Here is a 24,428-nt window from a genome sequence, read left to right on the forward strand (position 1 = left end):
TGTATCTGTCCTGGGACATCTGAAAGGATGAGCCTCGTGAACTCTCATATTTCACCAGTCAGGTAAAGGAAGCTTACTATGAAATCTCATGAGAGTTAAGTCAAATCTCATGAGATCACACTAAGAGTTCATGACCTCAGCACTGCTGATGCTGATTGGCTGCTGTTCATTTCTTCATTTTTTTTTATTTTTTTTTTTTACCTGCAGCTGGGAGCAGGTGAAGTATAACTTTTCTCCAACATAGGTGTGTCCGGTCCACGGCGTCATCCTTACTTGTGGGATATTCTCTTCCCCAACAGGAAATGGCAAAGAGCCCAGCAAAGCTGGTCACATGATCCCTCCTAGGCTCCGCCTACCCCAGTCATTCTCTTTGCCGTTGTACAGGCAACATCTCCACGGAGATGGCTTAGAGTTTTTTAGTGTTTAACTGTAGTTTTTATTTTTCAATCAAGAGTTTGTTATTTTAAAATAGTGCTGGTATGTACTATTTACTCTGAAACAGAAAAGAGATGAAGATTTCTGTTTGTAAGAGGAAAATGATTTTAGCAACCGTTACTAAAATCCATGGCTGTTCCACACAGGACTGTTGAGAGGAATTAACTTCAGTTGGGGGAACAGTGAGCAGTCTTTTGCTGCTTGAGGTATGACACATTCTAACAAGACGATGTAATGCTGGAAGCTGTCATTTTCCCTATGGGATCCGGTAAGCCATTTTTATTCAGACAGTAAATAAGGGCTTCACAAGGGCTTATTAAGACTGTAGACATTTTCTGGGCTAAATCGATTCATATATTACATATATTTAGCCTTGAGGAATCATTTAATCTGGGTATTTTTGTAAAATAATATCGGCAGGCACTGTTTCAGACACCTTATTCTTTTGGGGCTTTCCCTAATCATAGGCAGAGCCTCATTTTCGCGCCGGTATTGCGCACTTGTTTTTGAGAAGCATGACATGCAGTCGCATGTGTGAGGAGCTCTGATACATAGAAAAGACTTTCTGAAGGCGTCATTTGGTATCGTATTCCCCTTTGGGCTTGGTTGGGTCTCAGCAAAGCAGATACCAGGGACTGTAAAGGGGTTAAAGTTAAAAACGGCTCCGGTTCCGTTATTTTAAGGGTTAAAGCTTCCAAATTTGGTGTGCAATACTTTTAAGGCTTTAAGACACTGTGGTGAAATTTTGGTGAATTTTGAACAATTCCTTCATACTTTTTCGCAATTGCAGTAATAAAGTGTGTTCAGTTTAAAATTTAAAGTGACAGTAACGGTTTTATTTTAAAATGTTTTTTGTACTTTGTTATCAAGTTTATGCCTGTTTAACATGTCTGAACTACCAGATAGACTGTGTTCTGAATGTGGGGAAGCCAAGGTTCCTTCTCATTTAAATAAATGTGATTTATGTGACACTGAAAATGATGCCCAAGATGATTCCTCAAGTGAGGGGAGTAAGCATGGTACTGCATCATTCCCTCCTTCGTCTACACGAGTCTTGCCCACTCAGGAGGCCCCTAGTACATCTAGCGCGCCAATACTCCTTACTATGCAACAATTAACGGCTGTAATGGATAATTCTATCAAAAACATTTTAGCCAAAATGCCCACTTATCAGCGTAAGCGCGACTGCTCTGTTTTAGATACTGAAGAGCATGAGGACGCTGATGATAATGGTTCTGAAATGCCCCTACACCAGTCTGAGGGGGCCAGGGAGGTTTTGTCTGAGGGAGAAATTTCAGATTCAGGGAAAATTTCTCAACAAGCTGAACCCGATGTGATTACATTTAAATTTAAGTTGGAACATCTCCGCGCTCTGCTTAAGGAGGTATTATCCACTCTGGATGATTGTGAGAATTTGATCATCCCAGAGAAACTATGTAAAATGGACAAGTTCCTAGAGGTCCCGGGGCTCCCAGAAGCTTTTCCTATACCCAAGCGGGTGGCGGACATTGTAAATAAAGAATGGGAAAGGCCCGGTATACCTTTCGTCCCTCCCCCCATATTTAAAAAATTGTTTCCTATGGTCGACCCCAGAAAGGACTTATGGCAGACAGTCCCCCAAGGTCGAGGGAGCGGTTTCTACTTTAAACAAACGCACCACTATACCCATAGAAGATAATTGTGCTTTCAAAGATCCTATGGATAAAAAATTAGAAGGTTTGCTTAAAAAGATGTTTGTTCAGCAAGGTTACCTTCTACAACCAATTTCATGCATTGTCCCTGTCACTACAGCCGCGTGTTTCTGGTTCGATGAGCTAGTAAAGGCGATCGATAGTGATTCTCCTCCTTATGAGGAGATTATGGACAGAATCCGTGCTCTCAAATTGGCTAATTCTTTCACCCTAGACGCCACTTTGCAATTGGCTAGGTTAGCGGCGAAGAATTCTGGGTTTGCTATTGTGGCGCGCAGAGCGCTTTGGTTGAAATCTTGGTCAGCTGATGCGTCTTCCAAGAACAAACTCCTTAACATTCCTTTCAAGGGGAAAACGCTGTTTGGCCCTGACTTGAAAGAAATTATCTCTGATATCACTGGGGGTAAGGGCCACGCCCTTCCTCAGGATAGGTCTTTCAAGACCAAAAATAAACCTAATTTTCGTCCCTTTCGTAGAAACGGACCAGCCCCAAGTGCTACGTCCTCTAAGCAAGAGGGTAATACTTCTCAAGCCAAGCCAGCCTGGAGACCAATGCAAGGCTGGAACAAGGGAAAGCAGGCCAAGAAACCTGCCACTGCTACTAAGACAGCATGAAATGTTGGCCCCCGATCCGGGACCGGATCTGGTGGGGGGCAGACTCTCTCTCTTCGCTCAGGCTTGGGCAAGAGATGTTCTGGATCCTTGGGCACTAGAAATAGTCTCCCAAGGTTATCTTCTGGAATTCAAGGGGCTACCCCCAAGGGGGAGGTTCCACAGGTCTCAATTGTCTTCAGACCACATAAAAGGACAGGCATTCTTACATTGTGTAGAAGACCTGTTAAAAATGGGAGTGATTCATCCTGTTCCATTAGGAGAACAAGGGATGGGGTTCTACTCCAATCTGTTCATAGTTCCCAAAAAAGAGGGAACGTTCAGACCAATCTTAGATCTCAAGATCTTAAACAAGTTTCTCAAGGTTCCATCGTTCAAAATGGAAACCATTCGAACAATTCTTCCTTCCATCCAGGAAGGTCAATTCATGACCACGGTGGATTTAAAGGATGCGTATCTACATATTCCTATCCACAAGGAACATCATCGGTTCCTAAGGTTCGCATTCCTGGACAAGCATTACCAGTTCGTGGCGCTTCCTTTCGGATTAGCCACTGCTCCAAGGATTTTCACAAAGGTACTAGGGTCCCTTCTAGCGGTGCTAAGACCAAGGGGCATTGCAGTAGTACCTTACTTGGACGACATTCTGATTCAAGCGTCGTCCCTTCCTCAAGCAAAGGCTCACACGGACATAGTCCTGGCCTTTCTCAGATCTCACGGATGGAAAGTGAACGTGGAAAAGAGTTCTCTATCTCCGTCGACAAGGGTTCCCTTCTTGGGAACAATAATAGACTCCTTAGAAATGAGGATTTTTCTGACAGAGGCCAGAAAAACAAAACTTCTAAACTCTTGTCAAACACTTCATTCCGTTCCTCTTCCTTCCATAGCGCAGTGCATGGAAGTAATAGGTTTGATGGTAGCGGCAATGGACATAGTTCCTTTTGCGCGCATTCATCTAAGACCATTACAACTGTGCATGCTCAGTCAGTGGAATGGGGACTATACAGACTTGTCTCCGAAGATACAAGTAAATCAGAGGACCAGAGACTCACTCCGTTGGTGGCTGTCCCTGGACAACCTGTCACAAGGGATGACCTTCCGCAGACCAGAGTGGGTCATTGTCACGACCGACGCCAGTCTGATGGGCTGGGGCGCGGTCTGGGGATCCCTGAAAGCTCAGGGTCTTTGGTCTCGGGAAGAATCTCTTCTACCGATAAATATTCTGGAACTGAGAGCGATATTCAATGCTCTCAAGGCTTGGTCTCAGCTAGCAAAGGCCAAGTTCATACGGTTTCAATCAGACAACATGACGACTGTTGCGTACATCAACCATCAGGGGGGAACAAGGAGTTCCCTGGCGATGGAAGAAGTGACCAAAATCATTCAATGGGCGGAGACTCACTCCTGCCACCTGTCTGCAATCCACATCCCAGGAGTGGAAAATTGGGAAGCGGATTTTCTGAGTCGTCAGACATTACATCCGGGGGAGTGGGAACTCCATCCGGAAATCTTTGCCCAAGTTACTCAACTGTGGGGCGTTCCAGACATGGATCTGATGGCCTCTCGTCAGAACTTCAAGGTTCCTTGCTACGGGTCCAGATCCAGGGATCCCAAGGCGACTCTAGTAGATGCACTAGTAGCACCTTGGACCTTCAAACTAGCTTATGTATTCCCGCCGTTTCCTCTCATCCCCAGGCTGGTAGCCAGGATCCATCAGGAGAGGGCGTCGGTGGTCTTGATAGCTCCTGCGTGGCCACGCAGGACTTGGTATGCAGATCTGGTGAATATGTCATCGGCTCCACCATGGAAGCTACCTTTGAGACGAGACCTTCTTGTTCAAGGTCCGTTCGAACATCCGAATCTGGTCTCACTCCAGCTGACTGCTTGGAGATTGAACGCTTGATCTTATCAAAACGAGGGTTCTCAGATTCTGTTATTGATACTCTTGTTCAGGCCAGAAAGCCTGTAACTAGAAAAATTTACCACAAAATATGGAAAAAATATATCTGTTGGTGTGAATCTAAAGGATTCCCTTGGGACAAGGTAAAGATTCCTAAGATTCTATCCTTTCTTCAAGAAGGATTGGAGAAAGGATTATCTGCAAGTTCCTTGAAGGGACAGATTTCTGCCTTGTCTGTGTTACTCCACAAAAAGCTGTCAGCTGTGCCAGATGTTCAAGCCTTTGTTCAGGCTCTGGTTAGAATCAAGCCTGTTTACAAACCTTTGACTCCTCCTTGGAGTCTCAACTTAGTTCTTTCAGTTCTTCAGGGGGTTCCGTTTGAACCCTTACATTCCGTTGATATTAAGTTATTATCTTGGAAAGTTTTGTTTTTGGTTGCAATTTCTTCTGCCAGAAGAGTTTCAGAATTATCTGCTCTGCAGTGTTCTCCTCCTTATCTGGTGTTCCATGCAGATAAGGTGGTTTTACGTACTAAACCTGGTTTTCTTCCAAAAGTTGTTTCTAACAAAAACATTAACCAGGAGATAGTCGTGCCTTCTTTGTGTCCGAAACCAGTTTCGAAGAAGGAACGTTTGTTGCACAATTTGGATGTTGTTCGCGCTCTAAAATTCTATTTAGATGCTACAAAGGATTTTAGACAAACATCTTCCTTGTTTGTTGTTTATTCCGGTAAAAGGAGAGGTCAAAAAGCAACTTCTACCTCTCTCTCTTTTTGGATTAAAAGCATCATCAGATTGGCTTACGAGACTGCCGGACGGCAGCCTCCTGAAAGAATCACAGCTCATTCCACTAGGGCTGTGGCTTCCACATGGGCCTTCAAGAACGAGGCTTCTGTTGATCAGATATGTAGGGCAGCGACTTGGTCTTCACTGCACACTTTTACCAAATTTTACAAGTTTGATACTTTTGCTTCTTCTGAGGCTGTTTTTGGGAGAAAGGTTTTGCAAGCCGTGGTGCCTTCCATTTAGGTGACCTGATTTGCTCCCTCCCTTCATCCGTGTCCTAAAGCTTTGGTATTGGTTCCCACAAGTAAGGATGACGCCGTGGACCGGACACACCTATGTTGGAGAAAACAGAATTTATGTTTACCTGATAAATTACTTTCTCCAACGGTGTGTCCGGTCCACGGCCCGCCCTGGTTTTTTAATCAGGTCTGATAATTTATTTTCTTTAACTACAGTCACCACGGTATCATATGGTTTCTCCTATGCAAATATTCCTCCTTAACGTCGGTCGAATGACTGGGGTAGGCGGAGCCTAGGAGGGATCATGTGACCAGCTTTGCTGGGCTCTTTGCCATTTCCTGTTGGGGAAGAGAATATCCCACAAGTAAGGATGACGCCGTGGACCGGACACACCGTTGGAGAAAGTAATTTATCAGGTAAACATAAATTCTGTTTTTACACAGAACTAACTCTGCTGAGCTGAGGAGATTGTGAGGTAAAATATCTTCCTTTTTTACATAGAGATGCTCAGGTGAAATTTTTCCTGTCAGCTTTTTACAGTTAAACTGCATCAGTTTCAAGTTATTTAGCATATGATTATTATGTCCCTTTAACAGCTTTACTTTGGTGCTCTTTGCCGCCTCCTGCTGGCCAGGAGGGATATTCCCACTAGTAATTGATGATGTTGTGAACTCCCCATATCCGGAAATAAATTTATCAGGTAAGCATGCATTTTTCTTTTTTTTTTTTTTTTTTTTGATTTTTGTAATTCGTCATATGATAGAAAAAAGCTTCAGTGGGCTCCGTTAGTCTTGTTAGCATGTCGCCCATTGTGGCACTGAAACATAACCATGTAAATGTTATTGTATGGACGCAGTGTACATCCATGTATTTACCCACATGCCAGCTGTTCTGTGTGCCGTGTATTTTACCCACATGCCAGCTGTTCTGTGTGCCGTGTATTTTACCCACATGCCAGCTGTTCTGTGTGCCGTGTATTTTACCCACATGCCAGCTGTTATGTATGCTGTGTAGATCGTGTATTTTACCCACATGCCAGCTGTTATGTATGCTCTGTAGACCGTGTATTTTGCCCACATCCCAGCTGTTATGTATGCTGTGTAGACCGTGTATTTTACCCACATGCTAGCTTTTATGTATGCTGTGTAGACCGTGTATTTTACCCACATGCTAGCTTTTATGTATGCTGTGTATTTTACCCACATGCCAGCTGTTATGTATGCTGTGTATTTTACCCACATGCCAGCTGTTATGTATGCTGTGTAGACCGTGTTTTACCCACATGCTAGCTGTTATGTATGCTGTGTAGACCGTGTATTTTACCCACATGCTAGCTGTTATGTATGCTGTGTAGACCGTGTATGTTACCCACATGCTAGCTGTTATGTATGCTGTGTAGACCGTGTATTTTACCCACATGCTAGCTGTTATGTATGCTGTGTAGACCGTGTATGTTACCCACATGCTAGCTGTTATGTATGCTGTGTAGACCGTGTATTTTACAACCACATGCTAGCTGTTATGTATGCTGTGTATTTTACCCACATGCTAGCTGTTATGTACGCTGTGTATTTTACCCACATGCTAGCTGTTATGTATGCTGTGTAGACCGTGTATGTTACCCACATGCTAGCTGTTATGTATGCTGTGTAGACCGTGTATTTCTTCTGTTATGTGTGATCAGTCCACGGGTCATCATTACTTCTGGGATATAACTCCTCCCCAACAGGAAATGCAAGAGGATTCACCCAGCAGAGCTGCATATAGCTCCTCCCCTCTACGTCAGTCCCAGTCATTCTCTTGCACCCAACGACTAGATAGGATGTGTGAGAGGACTATGGTGATTATACTTAGTTTTTATGACTTCAATCAAAAGTTTGTTATTTTAAAATAGCACCGGAGCGTGTTATTACTTCTCTGGCAGAGTTTGAGGAAGAATCTGACAGAGATTTTTTACTATGATTTTAACCGGAGTCGTTAAGATCATATTGCTGTTCTCGACCATCTGAGGGAGGTAAAGGCTTCAGATCAGGGGACAGCGGGCAGATGAATCTGCATTGAGGTATGTGGCAGTTTTTATTTTCTGAATGGAATTGATGAGAAAAGCCTGCCATACCGTTAAAATGACATGTATGTATACACTTCAGTATTCTGGGGATGGTATTTCACCGGAACTACTGTGTGAAGGTCACTAATCCTTTTAATAACTATTCTCATGTTAAACGTTTTTGCTGGAATGTAGAATCGTTTACATTGCTGAGGTACTGTGTGAATAAATGTTTGGGCATTATTTTCCACTTGGCAGTTTTTTGCTTTAATTGTGACAGTTTCGTTTCTCTTCACTGCTGTGTGGGAGAGGGAGGGGCCGTTTTTGGCGCTCTTTGCTACGCATCAAAAAATTCCAGTCAGCTACTTTTATATGTCCTGCATGATCCGGTTCATTTCTGACAGATCTCAGGGGTCTTCAAACTTCTTTGAAGGGAGGTAAATTCTCTCAGCAGAGCTGTGAGAATTCTTATAGTGACTGTGTATAAAAAACGTTGTTTTGTTTTCTTATGTACAAATTTAATTAGTGTTGTTTTTTACTAATGGGAACAAACCTTTGCTAAAAGTTGTGTTGTTTTAAAATTTGATGCAATAACTGTTTTTCAGTTCATTATTTCAACTGTCATTTAATCGTTAGTACCTCTTTGAGGCACAGTACGTTTTTTGCTAAAAAAGATTATAACCAAGTTGTAAGTTTTTTGCTAGTGTGTTAAACATGTCTGACTCAGAGGAAGATATCTGTGTCATTTGTTCCAATGCCAAGGTGGAGCCCAATAGAAATTTATGTACTAACTGTATTGATGCTACTTTAAATAAAAGTCAATCTGTACAATGTGAACAAATTTCACCAAACAGCGAGGGGAGAGTTATGCCGACTAACTCGCCTCACGCGACAGTACCTGCATCTCCCGCCCGGGAGGTGCGTGATATTTTGGCGCCTAGTACATCTGGGCGGCCATTACAGATAACATTACAAGATATGGCTACTGTTATGACTGAAGTTTTGTCTAAATTACCTGAACTAAGAGGCAAGCGTGATCACTCTGGGGTGAGAACAGAGTGCGCTGACAATGCTAGGGCCATGTCTGATACTGCGTCACAGCTCGCAGAGCATGAGGACGGAGAGCTTCATTCTGTGGGTGACGGTTCTGATCCAAACAGATTGGACTCAGATATTTCAAATTTTAAATTTAAATTGGAGAACCTCCGTGTACTACTAGGGGAGGTCTTAGCAGCTCTCAACGATTGTAACACTGTTGCAATACCAGAGAAACTGTGTAGGTTGGATAAATACTTTGCGGTACCGGCGAGTACTGACGTTTTTCCTATACCTAAGAGACTAACTGAAATTGTTACTAAGGAGTGGGATAGACCCGGTGTGCCGTTCTCACCCCCTCCAATATTTAGAAAGATGTTTCCAATAGACGCCACCACTCGGGACTTATGGCAAACGGTCCCCAAGGTGGAGGGAGCAGTTTCTACTTTAGCTAAGCGTACCACTATCCCGGTGGAGGATAGCTGTGCTTTCTCAGATCCAATGGATAAAAAATTAGAGGGTTACCTTAAGAAAATGTTTGTTCAACAAGGTTTTATATTACAACCCCTTGCATGTATCGCGCCGATTACGGCTGCGGCAGCATTTTGGATTGAGTCGCTGGAAGAGAACCTTAGTTCCTCTACGCTAGACGACATTACGGACAGGCTTAGAGTCCTTAAACTAGCTAATTCTTTCATTTCGGAGGCCGTAGTACATTTAACCAAACTTACGGCTAAGAACTCAGGATTCGCCATACAGGCACGCAGGGCACTGTGGCTAAAATCCTGGTCAGCTGATGTTACTTCTAAGTCCAAATTACTTAATATACCTTTCAAGGGGCAGTCCTTATTCGGGCCCGGTTTGAAAGAAATTATCGCTGACATTACGGGAGGTAAGGGCCACGCCCTACCTCAAGACAAGGCCAAAGCTAAGGCTAGACAGTCTAATTTTCGTCCCTTTCGGAATTTCAAAACAGGAGCAGCATCAACCTCCACTGCACCAAAACAGGAAGGAGCTGTTGCTCGTTACAGGCAAGGCTGGAAGCCTAACCAGTCCTGGAACAAAAGCAAGCAGGCCAGGAAACCTGCTGCTGCCCCAAAGACAGCATGAACCGAGAGCCCCCGATCCGGGACCGGATCTAGTAGGGGGCAGACTCTCTCTCTTCGCCCAGGCCTGGGCAAGAGATGTTCAGGATCCCTGGGCACTAGAGATCATATCTCAGGGATACCTTCTAGACTTCAAATTATCTCCCCCAAGAGGGAGATTTCATCTGTCAAGGTTGTCAACAAACCAGATAAAGAAAGAAGCGTTTCTACGCTGCGTACAAGATCTGTTAACAATGGGAGTGATCCATCCGGTTCCGTGGTCGGAACAAGGACAAGGGTTCTACTCAAACCTGTTTGTGGTTCCCAAAAAAGAGGGAACTTTCAGGCCAATCTTAGATTTAAAGACTCTAAACAAATTCCTAAGAGTTCCATCATTCAAAATGGAAACTATTCGGACTATTTTACCCATGATCCAAGAGGGTCAGTTCATGACCACAGTGGATTTAAAGGATGCTTACCTTCACATACCGATCCACAAAGATCATCACCGGTATCTAAGGTTTGCCTTCTTAGACAGGCACTACCAGTTTGTAGCTCTTCCATTCGGATTGGCTACGGCTCCAAGAATCTTCACAAAGGTTCTGGGTGCCCTTCTAGCGGTACTAAGACCGCGAGGGATTTCGGTAGCTCCGTACCTAGACGACATTCTAATACAAGCTTCAAGCTTTCAAACTGCCAAGTCTCATACAGAGTTAGTTCTGGCATTTCTAAGGTCGCATGGATGGAAAGTGAACGAAAAGAAGAGTTCTCTCTTTCCTCTCACAAGAGTTCCATTCTTGGGGACTCTTATAGATTCTGTAGAAATGAAGATTTACCTGACAGAAGACAGGTTAACAAAACTTCAAAATGCATGCCGCGTCCTTCATTCCATTCAACACCCGTCAGTAGCTCAATGCATGGAGGTGATCGGCTTAATGGTAGCGGCAATGGACATAGTACCTTTTGCACGCCTACACCTCAGACCGCTGCAACTATGCATGCTAAGTCAGTGGAATGGGGATTACTCAGATTTGTCCCCTACTCTGAATCTGAATCAAGAGACCAGAAATTCTCTTCTATGGTGGCTTCATCGGCCACACCTGTCCAGGGGAATGCCATTCAGCAGGCCAGACTGGACAATTGTAACAACAGACGCCAGCCTACTAGGTTGGGGCGCTGTCTGGAATTCTCTGAAGGCTCAGGGACTATGGAATCAGGAGGAGAGTCTCCTTCCAATAAACATTCTGGAATTGAGAGCAGTTCTCAATGCCCTTCTGGCTTGGCCCCAGTTAATAACTCGGGGGTTCATCAGGTTTCAGTCGGACAACATCATGACTGTAGCTTACATCAACCATCAGGGAGGGACAAGAAGCTCCCTAGCAATGATGGAAGTATCAAAGATAATTCGCTGGGCAGAGTCTCACTCTTGCCACCTGTCAGCAATCCACATCCCGGGAGTGGAGAACTGGGAGGCGGATTTCTTGAGTCGCCAGACTCTTCATCCGGGGGAGTGGGAACTTCATCCGGAGGTCTTTGCCCAAATACTTCGACGTTGGGGCAAACCAGAGATAGATCTCATGGCGTCTCGCCAGAACGCCAAACTTCCTCGCTACGGGTCCAGATCCAGGGATCCGGGAGCAGTTCTGATAGATGCTTTGACAGCACCTTGGAACTTCAGGATGGCTTATGTGTTTCCACCCTTCCCGCTGCTTCCTCGATTGATTGCCAAAATCAAACAGGAGAGAGCATCAGTAATTCTAATAGCACCTGCTTGGCCACGCAGGACTCGGTATGCAGATCTAGTGGACATGTCATCCTGTCCGCCTTGGTCTCTACCTCTGAGACAGGACCTTCTGATACAGGGTCCATTCAAACATCAAAATCTAACTTCTCTGAAGCTGACTGCTTGGAAATTGAACGCTTGATTTTATCAAAACGTGGTTTTTCTGAGTCGGTTATTGATACCCTGATTCAGGCTAGGAAGCCTGTTACCAGAAGGATTTACCATAAAATATGGCGGAAATACCTATACTGGTGCGAATCCAAAGGTTACTCCTGGAGTAAGGTTAGGATCGCTAGGATATTGTCTTTTCTACAAGAAGGTTTAGAAAAGGGTTTATCAGCTAGTTCATTAAAGGGACAGATTTCAGCTCTGTCCATCTTGTTACACAGACGTCTGTCAGAAAATCCAGACGTCCAGTCCTTTTGTCAGGCTTTAGCTAGGATCAAGCCTGTGTTTAAAGCTGTTGCTCCACCATGGAGTTTAAACTTAGTTCTTAACGTTTTACAGGGTGTTCCGTTTGAACCCCTTCATTCCATTGATATAAAAATGTTATCTTGGAAAGTTCTGTTTTTAATGGCTATTTCCTCGGCTCGAAGAGTCTCTGAGTTATCAGCCTTACATTGTGATTCCCCTTATCTGATTTTTCACTCAGACAAGGTAGTTCTGCGTACTAAACCTGGGTTCTTACCTAAGGTAGTCACTAACAGGAACATCAATCAAGAGATTGTTGTCCCATCCTTGTGTCCAAATCCTTCTTCAAAGAAGGAACGTCTTTTACACAATCTGGATGTAGTTCGTGCCCTCAAGTTCTACTTGCAGGCAACTAAAGATTTTCGCCAAACTTCTTCCTTGTTTGTCGTTTACTCTGGACAGAGGAGAGGTCAAAAAGCTTCTGCTACCTCTCTCTCTTTTTGGCTTCGTAGCATAATACGTTTAGCCTATGAGACTGCTGGACAGCAGCCTCCTGAAAGAATTACAGCTCACTCCACTAGAGCTGTGGCTTCCACTTGGGCCTTTAAGAATGAGGCCTCTGTTGAACAGATTTGCAAGGCTGCAACTTGGTCTTCGCTTCATACTTTTTCCAAATTTTACAAATTTGACACTTTTGCTTCTTCGGAGGCTATTTTTGGGAGAAAGGTTCTTCAGGCAGTGGTTCCTTCTGTATAATGAGCCTGCCTATCCCTCCCGTCATCCGTGTACTTTTGCTTTGGTATTGGTATCCCAGAAGTAATGATGACCCGTGGACTGATCACACATAACAGAAGAAAACATAATTTATGCTTACCTGATAAATTCCTTTCTTCTGTTGTGTGATCAGTCCACGGCCCGCCCTGTTTTAAGGCAGGTAAATATCTTTTAAATTATACTCCAGTCACCACTTCACCCTTGGTTACTCCTTTCTCGTTGTTTCTTGGTCGAATGACTGGGACTGACGTAGAGGGGAGGAGCTATATGCAGCTCTGCTGGGTGAATCCTCTTGCATTTCCTGTTGGGGAGGAGTTATATCCCAGAAGTAATGATGACCCGTGGACTGATCACACAACAGAAGAAAGGAATTTATCAGGTAAGCATAAATTATGTTTTTACCCACATGCTAGCTGTTATGTATGCTGTGTAGACCGTGTATGTTACCCACATGCTAGCTGTTATGTATGCTGTGTAGACCGTGTATTTTACCCACATGCTAGCTGTTATGTACGCTGTGTAGACAGTGTATTTTACCCACATCCTAGCTGTTATGTATGCTGTGTATTTTACCCACATGCTAGCTGTTATGTATGCTGTGTAGACCGTGTATTTTACCCACATGCTAGCTGTTATGTATGCTGTGTAGACCGTGTATTTTACCCACATCCTAGCTATTATGTATGCTGTGTAGACCGTGTATTTTACCCACATCCTAGCTGTTATGTATGCTGTGTAGACCATGTATTTTACCCACATGCTAGCTGTTATGTATGCTGTGTATTTTACCCACATGCTAGCTGTTATGTATGCTGTGTAGACCGTGTATTTTACCCACATGCTAGCTGTTATGTATGCTGTGTAGGCCGTGTATTTTACCCACATGCTAGCTGTTATGTATGCTGTGTATTTTACCCACATGCTAGCTGTTATGTATGCTGTGTAGACAGTGTATGTTACCCACATGCTAGCTGTTATGTATGCTGTGTAGACCGTGTATGTTACCCACATGCTAGCTGTTATGTATGCTGTGTAGACCGTGTATGTTACCCACATGCTAGCTGTTATGTATGCTGTGTAGACCGTGTATGTTACCCACATGCTAGCTGTTATGTATGCTCTGTAGACCGTGTATTTTACCCACATGCTAGCTGTTATGTATGCTGTGTAGACCGTGTATTTTACCCACATGCCAGCGGTTATGTATGCTGTGTAGACGGTGTAAGTTACCCACATACTAGCTGTTATGTATGCTGTGTAGACCGTGTATGTTACCCACATGCTAGCTGTTATGTATGCTGTGTAGACCGTGTATGTTACCCACATGCTAGCTGTTATGTATGCTGTGTAGACAGTGTATGTTACCCACATGCTAGCTGTTATTTATGACATGTATTTGTATCATTACCCAGTCTTGCCAAGTTGTTTCAGATCAAGTTAACTAATCTATAAGCATATAAAAAGTGGCTCTTATGTTTCTTATAAATTTGTCAACCCCTTTTAAGGATGCTTTCCTCTTTTTTATTTCAGGATATTCACGATCTGTTAAAGGATTATGAAATAAAATACTGCTACGTGGACAAAAATAAGAAAACAGGTAACACATTCTGCAATATGTATGTTTTGTGTTCATCCTGTGTAACTGAAACCAATTCATTATGCAGCAGAACTCTTTTGGAATTGGCAAGAGTAATATAAACCCTAAATTACCCTTGCTTTAGCATTTAAAGGGATAGTTGCCCATCGTTTGTCTAGATTTTACCATCTAAGGAGTCCCGGAGTCTTAAAGGCACATTTATTCAAAATTTAAACTTTCATGATTTGCACAGAACGTGCTGTTTTTAAATAGCTTTCCATTTTATCTCTATTCTCAGGTTTGCTTCATTCTCTTACTATCCTTTGAGTAGCATACCTACATTGGCTCATGAGCTGCAGTGTACTGTTTGGAGGCTGAATATATATGCCGCTTGTCAGATGTGTTCATCTAGCTCCCAGTTGTGTATTGATGCTCCTGAGCTGACTCTTCAATAAAGGATACCCAGATAACTAAAGCATATTTGATAAAAGTTAATTGGAAAGTTGTTTAAAATGTGTGTCTTATCGGAATCATAATGTGTGTTTGATCATAATGTGTGTGTGTGTGTTTGATCTGAATCATAACGTGTGTGTGTGTTTGATCTGAATCGTAACGTGTGTGTGTGTTTGATCTGAATCGTAACGTGTGTGTGTGTGTTTGATCTGAATCGTAACGTGTGTGTGTGTTTGATCTGAATCATAACGTGTGTGTGTGTTTGATCTGAATCATAACGTGTGTGTGTGTTTGATCTGAATCATAACGTGTGTGTGTGTTTGATCTGAATCATAACGTGTGTGTGTGTTTGATCTGAATCATAACGTGTGTGTGTGTTTGATCTGAATCATAACGTGTGTGTGTGTTTGATCTGAATCATAACGTGTGTGTGTGTTTGATCTGAATCATAACGTGTGTGTGTGTTTGATCTGAATCATAACGTGTGTGTGTGTTTGATCTGAATCATAACGTGTGTGTGTGTTTGATCTGAATCATAACGTGTGTGTGTGTGTGTTTGATCTGAATCATAACGTGTGTGTGTGTGTTTGATCTGAATCATAACGTGTGTGTGTGTGTTTGATCTGAATCATAACGTGTGTGTGTGTGTTTGATCTGAATCATAACGTGTGTGTGTGTGTTTGATCTGAATCATAACGTGTGTGTGTGTGTGTGTTTGATCTGAATCATAACGTGTGTGTGTGTTTGATCTGAATCGTATAACGTGTGTGTGTGTTTGATCTGAATCGTATAACGTGTGTGTGTGTTTGATCTGAATCGTATAACGTGTGTGTGTGTTTGATCTGAATCGTATAACGTGTGTGTGTGTTTGATCTGAATCGTAACATTTTGTCTTTAGTATCCTTTCAAATAGATGTGAAGTGTGAGGTCTTTGCAATTTTTAGTAACTTCTTGAATAATTTTATATTCCAATTCTTTTGATACATTTAAAAAAAAAAAAAATGTAACTTTACATAATCTTGTTTTGCCTTTGCAAGTTTTTATTTCTCCTGTTAACTCCTCCCCAACAGGAAGTGCAAGAGGATCACCCAAGCAGAGCTGCTATATAGCTCCTCCCCTCTACGTCACACCCAGTCATTCTCTTGCACCCAACTAATAGATAGGATGTGTGAGAGGACTGTGGTGATTAAACTTAGTTTTTTATATCTTCAATCAAGAGTTTGTTATTTTAAACGACACCGGAGTGTGTTGTTTCCTTCTCAGGCAGAATTTGAAGAAGAATCTACCTGAGTTTTTTGTATATGATCTTAGCGGACGTAACTAAGATCCGTTTGCTGTTCTCGGCCATTCTGAGGAGTAAGGTAACTTCAGATCAGGGGACAGCGGGCAGGTTCAACTGCAAAGAGGTATGTTGCAGTATATTATTTTCTAAGGAATGGAATTGACTTTGAAAATACTGCTAATACCGATATAATGTAAGTACAGCCTTAAATGCAGTAGTAGCAACTGGTATCAGGCTGACATGTATATATGTTAACACTTAAGTATTTCTGGTGAATGGCACTTCACTGGGAAAATACTGTATGCATATATCTTTTAGCCTAACTTGCAGTGGGAGCGACTAGCAGCAGGCTTTTTAAAGACATTTCATATATTAGATTTTAAACGTTTACTGGCATGTTAAATCGTTTAATTATCTGAGGTACTTGGTGAAAATTGTTTTGGGCTTTATTTTCCACATGGCTGTCGTTGTTTTAAATTAAAACAGTTTACTGAGCTCCCCTCACTGTTGTAGTGTGAGTGGGAGGGGCCTATTTTGGCGTTTTTACTACGCATCAGAAATTCAGTCACAGTCTGTCTTTTTCTCCCTGCATGATCCAGGACGTCTCCACAGAGCTCAGGGGTCTTCAAAACTAGTTTTGAGGGAGGTAATCACTCACAGCAGACCTGTGAGACTGTGCTTGACTGTGATAAAAACGCTTATATTGTCAATTGTTATACGTTTTTTTCTGATATTAAGGGTTAATCATCCATTGCTAATGTGTGCAATCCTTTGCTAAATTTGGTTTATATAACTAATCCGGTTCATTGTTATTCAACTGTGACAGTTTTTGTGTGCTTCTTAAAGGCACAGTAACGTTTTCAACTAAATTTACAAGCAATATGTAAAAAGTATTTCCAAGCTTGCTAGTCTAATTGCTAGTTTGTTTAAACATGTCTGACACAGAGGAAACTCTTTGTGCAATATGTTCAAAAGCCGAGGTGGAGCCCAATAGAAATTTATGTACTAATTGCATTGATGCTACTTTAAATAAAAGTCAATCTGTACATGTTAAGCAACATTCACCAGACAACGAGAGGGAAGTTATGCCGACTAACTTGCCTCACGTGTCAGTACCTGCATCTCCCGCTCAGGAGGTGCGTGATATTGTAACGCCAAGTACATCAGGGCGGCCATTACAAATCACTTTACAAGACATGGCTAATGTTATGACTGAAGTTTTGTCTAAATTGCCAGAACTTAGAGGTAAACGAGATCACTCTGGGATGAGAACAGAGTATACTGATAATGCTAGGGCCATGTCTGATACTGCGTCACAATATGCAGAGCATGAGGACGGAGAGCTTCATTCTGCGGGTGACGGATCTGATCCAAATAAATTGGATTCAGACATTTCAAATTTTAAGTTTAAGCTGGAAAACCTCCGTGTGTTGCTAGGGGAGGTGTTAGCGGCTCTGAATGATTGTAACACAGTTGCAATCCCAGAGAAAATGTGTAGGTTGGATAAATATTTTGCGGTACCGACGAGTACTGACGTTTTTCCTATACCTAAGAGACTTACTGAAATTATTTTCTAAGGAGTGGGACAGACCCGGTGTGCCTTTCTCACCCCCTCCTATATTCAGAAAAATGTTTCCAATAGACGCCACCACACGGGACTTATGGCAAACGGTCCCTAAGGTGGAGGGAGCAGTTTCTACTTTAGCTAAGCGTACCACTATCCCGGTGGAGGATAGCTGTGCTTTTTCAGATCCAATGGATAAAAAGTTAGAGGGTTACCTTAAGAAAATGTTTGTTCAACAAGGTTTTATATTACAACCCCTTGCATGCATTGCGCCTGTTGCGGCTGCATTTTGGTTTGAGTCTCTGGAAGACACCCTTGACTCAGCGACATTAGATGAGATTTCACTTAAGCTTAAAACCCTTAAGCTAGCTAATTCATTTATTTCTGATGCCGTAGTACATGTAACTAAACTTACGGCTAAGAATTCCGGATTCGCCATTCATGTACGCAAATTACTTAACATACCTTTCAAGGGGCAGACTTTATTCGGGCCCGGTTTGAAAGAAATTATCGCTGATATTACGGGAGGTAAAGGCCATGCCCTGCCTCAAGACAGAGCCAAACCTAGGGCTAGACAGTCTAATTTTCGTGCCTTTCGTAACTTCAAGGCAGGAGCAGCATCAACTTCCTCTGCTCCAAAACAGGAAGGAGCTGTTGCTCGCTACAGACAAGGCTGGAAACCTAACCAGACCTGGAACAAGGGCAAGCAGGCCAGAAAACCTGCTGCTGCCCCTAAGACAGCATGAAGTGAGGGCCCCCGATCCGGAAGCGGATCTAGTGGGTTGCAGACTCTCTCTCTTCGCCCAGGCTTGGGCAAGAGATGTCCAGGATCCCTGGGCGTTGGAGATCATATCTCAGGGATATCTTCTGGACTTCAAAGCTTCTCCTCCACAAGGGAGATTTCACCTTTCAAGGTTGTCAACAAACCAGATAAAGAAAGAGGCGTTTCTACGCTGTGTACAAGACCTTTTACTAATGGGAGTGATCCACCCAGTTCCGCGGTCGGAACACGGACAGGGGTTTTACTCAAATCTGTTTGTGGTTCCCAAAAAAGAGGGAACCTTCAGACCAATATTGGATTTAAAGATCCTAAACAAATTCCTAAGAGTTCCATCGTTCAAGATGGAAACTATTCGGACAATCTTACCCATGATCCAAAGAGGTCAGTACATGACCACAGTGGATTTAAAGGATGCTTACCTTCACATACCGATTCACAGAGAACATTACCGGTATCTAAGGTTTGCCTTCCTAGACAGGCATTACCAGTTTGTAGCTCTTCCCTTCGGGTTGGCTACGGCTCCAAGAATCTTTACAAAGGTTCTGGGCTCTCTCCTGGCGGTACTAAGACCGCGAGGAATTTCGGTAGCTCCGTACCTAGACGACATTCTGATACAAGCGTCAAGCTTTCAAACTGCCAAGTCTCATACAGAGTTAGTACTGGCATTTCTAAGGTCGCATGGGTGGAAAGTGAACGAGGAGAAGAGTTCTCTCTTACCACTCACAAGAGTTCCCTTCTTGGGGACTCTTATAGATTCTGTAGAAATGAAAATTTACCTGACAGAGGACAGGTTAACAAAGCTTCTAAATGCTTGCCGTGTCCTTCATTCCATTCAACACCCGTCAGTGGCTCAATGCATGGAGGTAATCGGCTTAATGGTAGCGGCAATGGACATAGTTCCTTTTGCACGCCTGCACCTCAGACCGCTGCAATTGTGCATGCTAAGTCAGTGGAATGGGGATTACTCAGATTTGTCCCCTACGCTGAATCTGGATCAGGAGACCAGAGATTCTCTTCTATGGTGGCTTTCTCGGCCGCATCTGTCCAGGGGGATGCCCTTCAGCAGACCAGACTGGACAATTGTAACTACAGACGCCAGCCTTCTAGGTTGGGGCGCTGTCTGGAATTCCCTGAAGGCTCAGGGATCATGGACTCAAGAGGAGAGTCTCCTTCCAATAAACATTCTGGAATTGAGAACAGTTCTCAATGCCCTACTGGCTTGGCCTCAGTTAGCAACTCTGAGGTTTATCAGGTTTCAGTCGGACAACATCACGACTGTGGCTTACATCAACCATCAGGGAGGGACAAGAAGTTCCTTAGCGATGATGGAAGTATCAAAGATAATTCGCTGGGCAGAGTCTCACTCTTGCCACCTGTCAGCGATCCACATCCCAGGAGTGGACAACTGGGAGGCGGATTTCCTAAGTCGCCAGACTTTTCATCCGGGGGAGTGGGAACTTCATCCGGAGGTCTTTGCCCAAATACTTTGACGTTGGGGCAAACCAGATATGGATCTCATGGCGTCTCGCCAGAACGCCAAGCTTCCTCGTTACGGGTCCAGGTCCAGGGACCCGGGAGCGGTCCTGATAGATGCCTTGACAGCACCTTGGACCTTCAGGATGGCTTATGTGTTTCCACCATTCCCGATGCTTCCTCGTTTGATTGCAAGGATCAAACAGGAGAAAGCATCAGTGATTCTAATAGCGCCTGCGTGGCCACGCAGGACCTGGTATGCAGATCTAGTGGACATGTCATCCTGTCCACCTTGGTCTCTGCCTCTGAGACAGGACCTTCTAATTCAGGGTCCTTTCAAACATCAAAACCTAATTTCTCTGAAGCTGACTGCATGGAAATTGAACGCTTAATTTTATCAAAGCGTGGATTTTCAGAGCCAGTAATCGATACCTTAATACAGGCTAGGAAACCTGTTACCAGGAAAATTTACCATAAGATATGGCGTAAATACTTACACTGGTGCGAATCCAAGGGTTACTCATGGAGTAAGGTTAGGATTCCTAGGATATTGTCTTTTCTACAAGAAGGTTTAGAAAAGGGTTTATCTGCTATTTCGTTAAAGGGACAGATCTCCGCTCTGTCCATCCTTTTACACAAGCGTCTGTCAGAAGTTCCAGACGTTCAGGCTTTTTGTCAGGCTTTGGCCAGGATTAAGCCTGTGTTTAAATCTGTTGCTCCGCCGTGGAGCTTAAACTTAGTTCTTAACGTTTTACAGGGTGTTCTGTTTGAACCCCTTCACTCCATTGATATCAAGCTGTTATCTTGGAAAGTTCTGTTTTTAATGGCTATTTCCTCGGCTCGTAGAGTCTCTGAATTGTCAGCCTTACATTGTGATTCTCCGTATCTGATTTTTCATTCAGATAAGGTAGTTCTGCGTACTAAACCTGGGTTCTTACCTAAGGTAGTCACTAACAAGAATATCAATCAAGAGATTGTTGTTCCATCATTGTGTCCTAACCCTTCCTCAAAGTAGGAACGACTTCTGCACAATCTAGATGTAGTCCGTGCCCTGAAATTTTATTTACAGGCAACTAAAGATTTTCGACAAACTTCTTCCCTGTTTGTCGTTTATTCTGGACAGAGGAGAGGTCAAAAAGCATCTGCTACCTCTCTATCCTTTTGGCTTCGTAGCATAATACGTTTAGCCTATGAGACTGCTGGACAGCAACCTCCTGAAAGGATTACAGCTCATTCTACTAGAGCTGTGGCTTCCACTTGGGCCTTTAAGAACGAGGCCTCTGTTGAACAGATTTGCAAGGCTGCAACTTGGTCTTCTCTTCATACTTTTTCCAAATTTTACAAATTTGACACTTTTGCTTTTTCGGAGGCTGTTTTTGGGAGAAAGGTTCTTCAGGCAGTGGTTCCTTCCGTATAGAGATCCTGCCTGTCCCTCCCGTCATCCGTGTACTTAGCTTTGGTATTGGTATCCCATAAGTAATGATGACCCGTGGACTGACTACACTTAACAGGAGAAAACATAATTTATGCTTACCTGATAAATTCCTTTCTCCTGTAGTGTAGTCAGTCCACGGCCCGCCCTGTTTTTTAAGGCAGGTCAAAATTTTTAATTATACTCCAGTCACCACTGCACCCTATAGTTTCTCCTTTCTCGTTTGGTTCCTGGTCGAATGACTGGGTGTGACGTAGAGGGGAGGAGCTATATAGCAGCTCTGCTTGGGTGATCCTCGTGCACTTCCTGTTGGGGAGGAGTTAATATCCCATAAGTAATGATGACCCGTGGACTGACTACACTACAGGAGAAAGGAATTTATCAGGTAAGCATAAATTATGTTTTTTTTTCCATTATCCAACGCCAATATATTATACATTGCTTGTTTGATTATATAAAGACAGTTTATAAATAATTGCCCACGGTGATGTTTTCTTTAAAGTTGCACTATGTTAAATTGGTTTCCCTTAATGGGGTTTCAGTAGCTTCATAGTATTAAATGTATGGGAAATTGCTCATTTAGATTCTTGTTTTTTTGCTTGTTAAATCCATAACCCACTGATCTAGTGAACAGGAGGAGCAGATCCCTTTCTTATCTCGCTCTCTGTACTTGGGTATTGAAATGTGCAGTTTCCCATACTCTTAAAGGGAGGGCTAAAGTCAAAATTAAACTTTTATCATTCAGAAAGAGCGTGCAATTTAGAGACTTTCCATGTTCCATACATTACCAAATTTCCCACAGTCTTTTTATATGCATCAGCTCTTACTGAGTGTGCATGATTTCAGTGTATACATATGCGTCTGTGATTGGCTGATGGATGTCACATGATACAGGAGTCTCACAAATTATTGAAACTTGTTAAAAAAAAAAAAAACGTTTGCTCATTTAAATTGCAAAGTAAGTGATACTGCATTGTCTCTTTTTATGCACTTTGGAATTCTTCTGTATTTAATGAGCATTTAGTGTTATTTAGCTGATCTAACAAGACTGTTTGTTTTTTCTTCTGGTTTATAGATGTGAAGGAACTTTATCCTTGATATGGTCAGTAGCATTCCATTAGGGAACAGTAGCTATGCATTAGTCTCTCAATAGATCACAAGGTTCAGATCAACCCTAAAGCACCTCTGAGTTTCAGCACTCTGGTAATCGCATATTAAAAATCCAGTGTGTGTGTTTTCTAATGTAGTTAAATACCCTGAGATTGTAATATTAATTATGCATAGTAAAAAAAAAAAAAACACTATACAGGGTGTAAGGAACCGTAAATACCTTTTTGAGATTTTTACATAAAATATTTAGTTATCTGTAGTATAACAACTATAATTTTATTATTCCTTTTGCCCCATTTTCAAGTAATTTATCAGTGGACATTTTTCGTTTTCAAATTCTCAGAGCAGGAAATGCATCTCAAGACTAACTCTGCTAAAAAATCTGTAATTGGCTTAGCCAGATAATGACCTTGTTGTCTGCAGACCCAAACCCAAATTTGCTTCTCTAAATAAGTCATGTGGTGCATGGAGTTTTTTTTTTTTATAAAAAAATAAGTTTTATGCTATCATATATAGAAAGACATAAATATTATGCTATCATATATAGAATGACAACAGAAATATCTTGGCTCCATCAAATAAGGTAGTGGTGGAATTGGCTATTAAAAGGCAATTGCAGCAAACAAGGTGTTTTTAAAATGTTTACAGCCAGTTGTTTATATTCTATAGCAAGACAACAGAAATGTTTTGTAATCACTAGCTGTTTTGTATCCCTTAAAGCCTAGTTTATTAACCTGTGATGTGTCTCACTGGGGGTGCTTGGGGCATTAGCAAGGGGTAATCCAGGGACTGGCATGAATTAATTTATTTCATGTAATTGGCAAGAGTCCATGAGCTAGTGACGTATGGGATATACAATCCTACCAGGAGGGGCAAAGTTTCCCAAACCTCAAAATGCCTATAAATATACCCCTCACCACACCCACAATTCAGTTTTACAAACTTTGCCTCTTATGTTGGTGGTGAAGTAAGTTTGTGCTTGATTTTCTTCTGTGATATGTGCTTCTCCGCATTTTGAAGCCTGATTCCTCTCAGAGTACAGTGAATGTCAGAGGGATGTGAAGGGAGTATCACCTATTGAATTCTATGGTTTTCCTCACGGGAAATCTTTTCATAGGTTCTCTGTTATCGGTTGTAGAGATTTGTTTCCTACCTACCTTTTCAGATTGACAATATACTCTCATATTCCATTACCTCTACTGATAACTGTTTCAGTATTGGTTTGGCTATCTGCTATATGTGGATGGGTGTCTTTCGTTAAGTATGTTTTCATTACTTAAGACACTCTCAGCTATGGTTTGGCACTTTATGTATTGATGTAAAGTTCTAAATATATGTATTGTACTTATATTTGCCATGAGTCATGTTTATGTATATTTCCTTTGGTTGACTATCAGTTTCAAAATTGGGAAAACATATTTAGGAAGTTATTTTTTCTTACCTGGGGTATAGTCTTTTCTTCAAAATTGACTGTTTTTATTATTTTCGCGGGCAAAATTAGGCTTGCGAGGCAGCAAAATGCTTTATATGTTGTTTTTTATTTTACATTTGCAAGATGTCTCAATCTGATCCTGTCTCAGAAACCACTGTTGGATTCCTGCTGCCTGATAACAGTTCTACCAAAGATAAGTGTATCTGCTGTAAGTTAGGGGAGATTATATATCCAGCGTTGGTATGTAGCAGTTGTCATGATAAGCTTTTACCTGCAGAGAATGTATCCATCAGTACTAGTACAATGTCTGTTGTTCCTTCAACATTGAATGTTCATGATATCCCTGTGAATATAAAAGATTTTATTGCTGATGCGATTCAGAAGGCTTTGTCTGCTGTTCCGCCTTCTAATAAACGTAAAAGGTCTTTTAAAACTTCTCATAAAGTTGATTAAATTTCAAATGACCGACAACATACTGATTTATCCTCCTCTGATGAGGATCTATCTGATTCAGAAGATCCTACCTC

General features: G+C 42.4%; 1 protein-coding gene across 1 annotated transcript in view; it reads left to right on the forward strand.

Moving 5' to 3' along the window:
* Positions 1-24,428, forward strand: part of RAVER2 (ribonucleoprotein, PTB binding 2) — a gene marked incomplete in the record, with an annotated part of 339,360 nt that overhangs the window by 46,223 nt on the left and 268,709 nt on the right. Inside the window, 1 exon segment of the mRNA XM_053693676.1 lies at positions 14,329-14,395. Within this exon segment, the coding sequence (XP_053549651.1) occupies positions 14,329-14,395 (67 nt within the window).

Source organism: Bombina bombina, chromosome 10 (assembly GCF_027579735.1).
Source record: "Bombina bombina isolate aBomBom1 chromosome 10, aBomBom1.pri, whole genome shotgun sequence".
Lineage (NCBI taxonomy): Eukaryota > Metazoa > Chordata > Amphibia > Anura > Bombinatoridae > Bombina > Bombina bombina.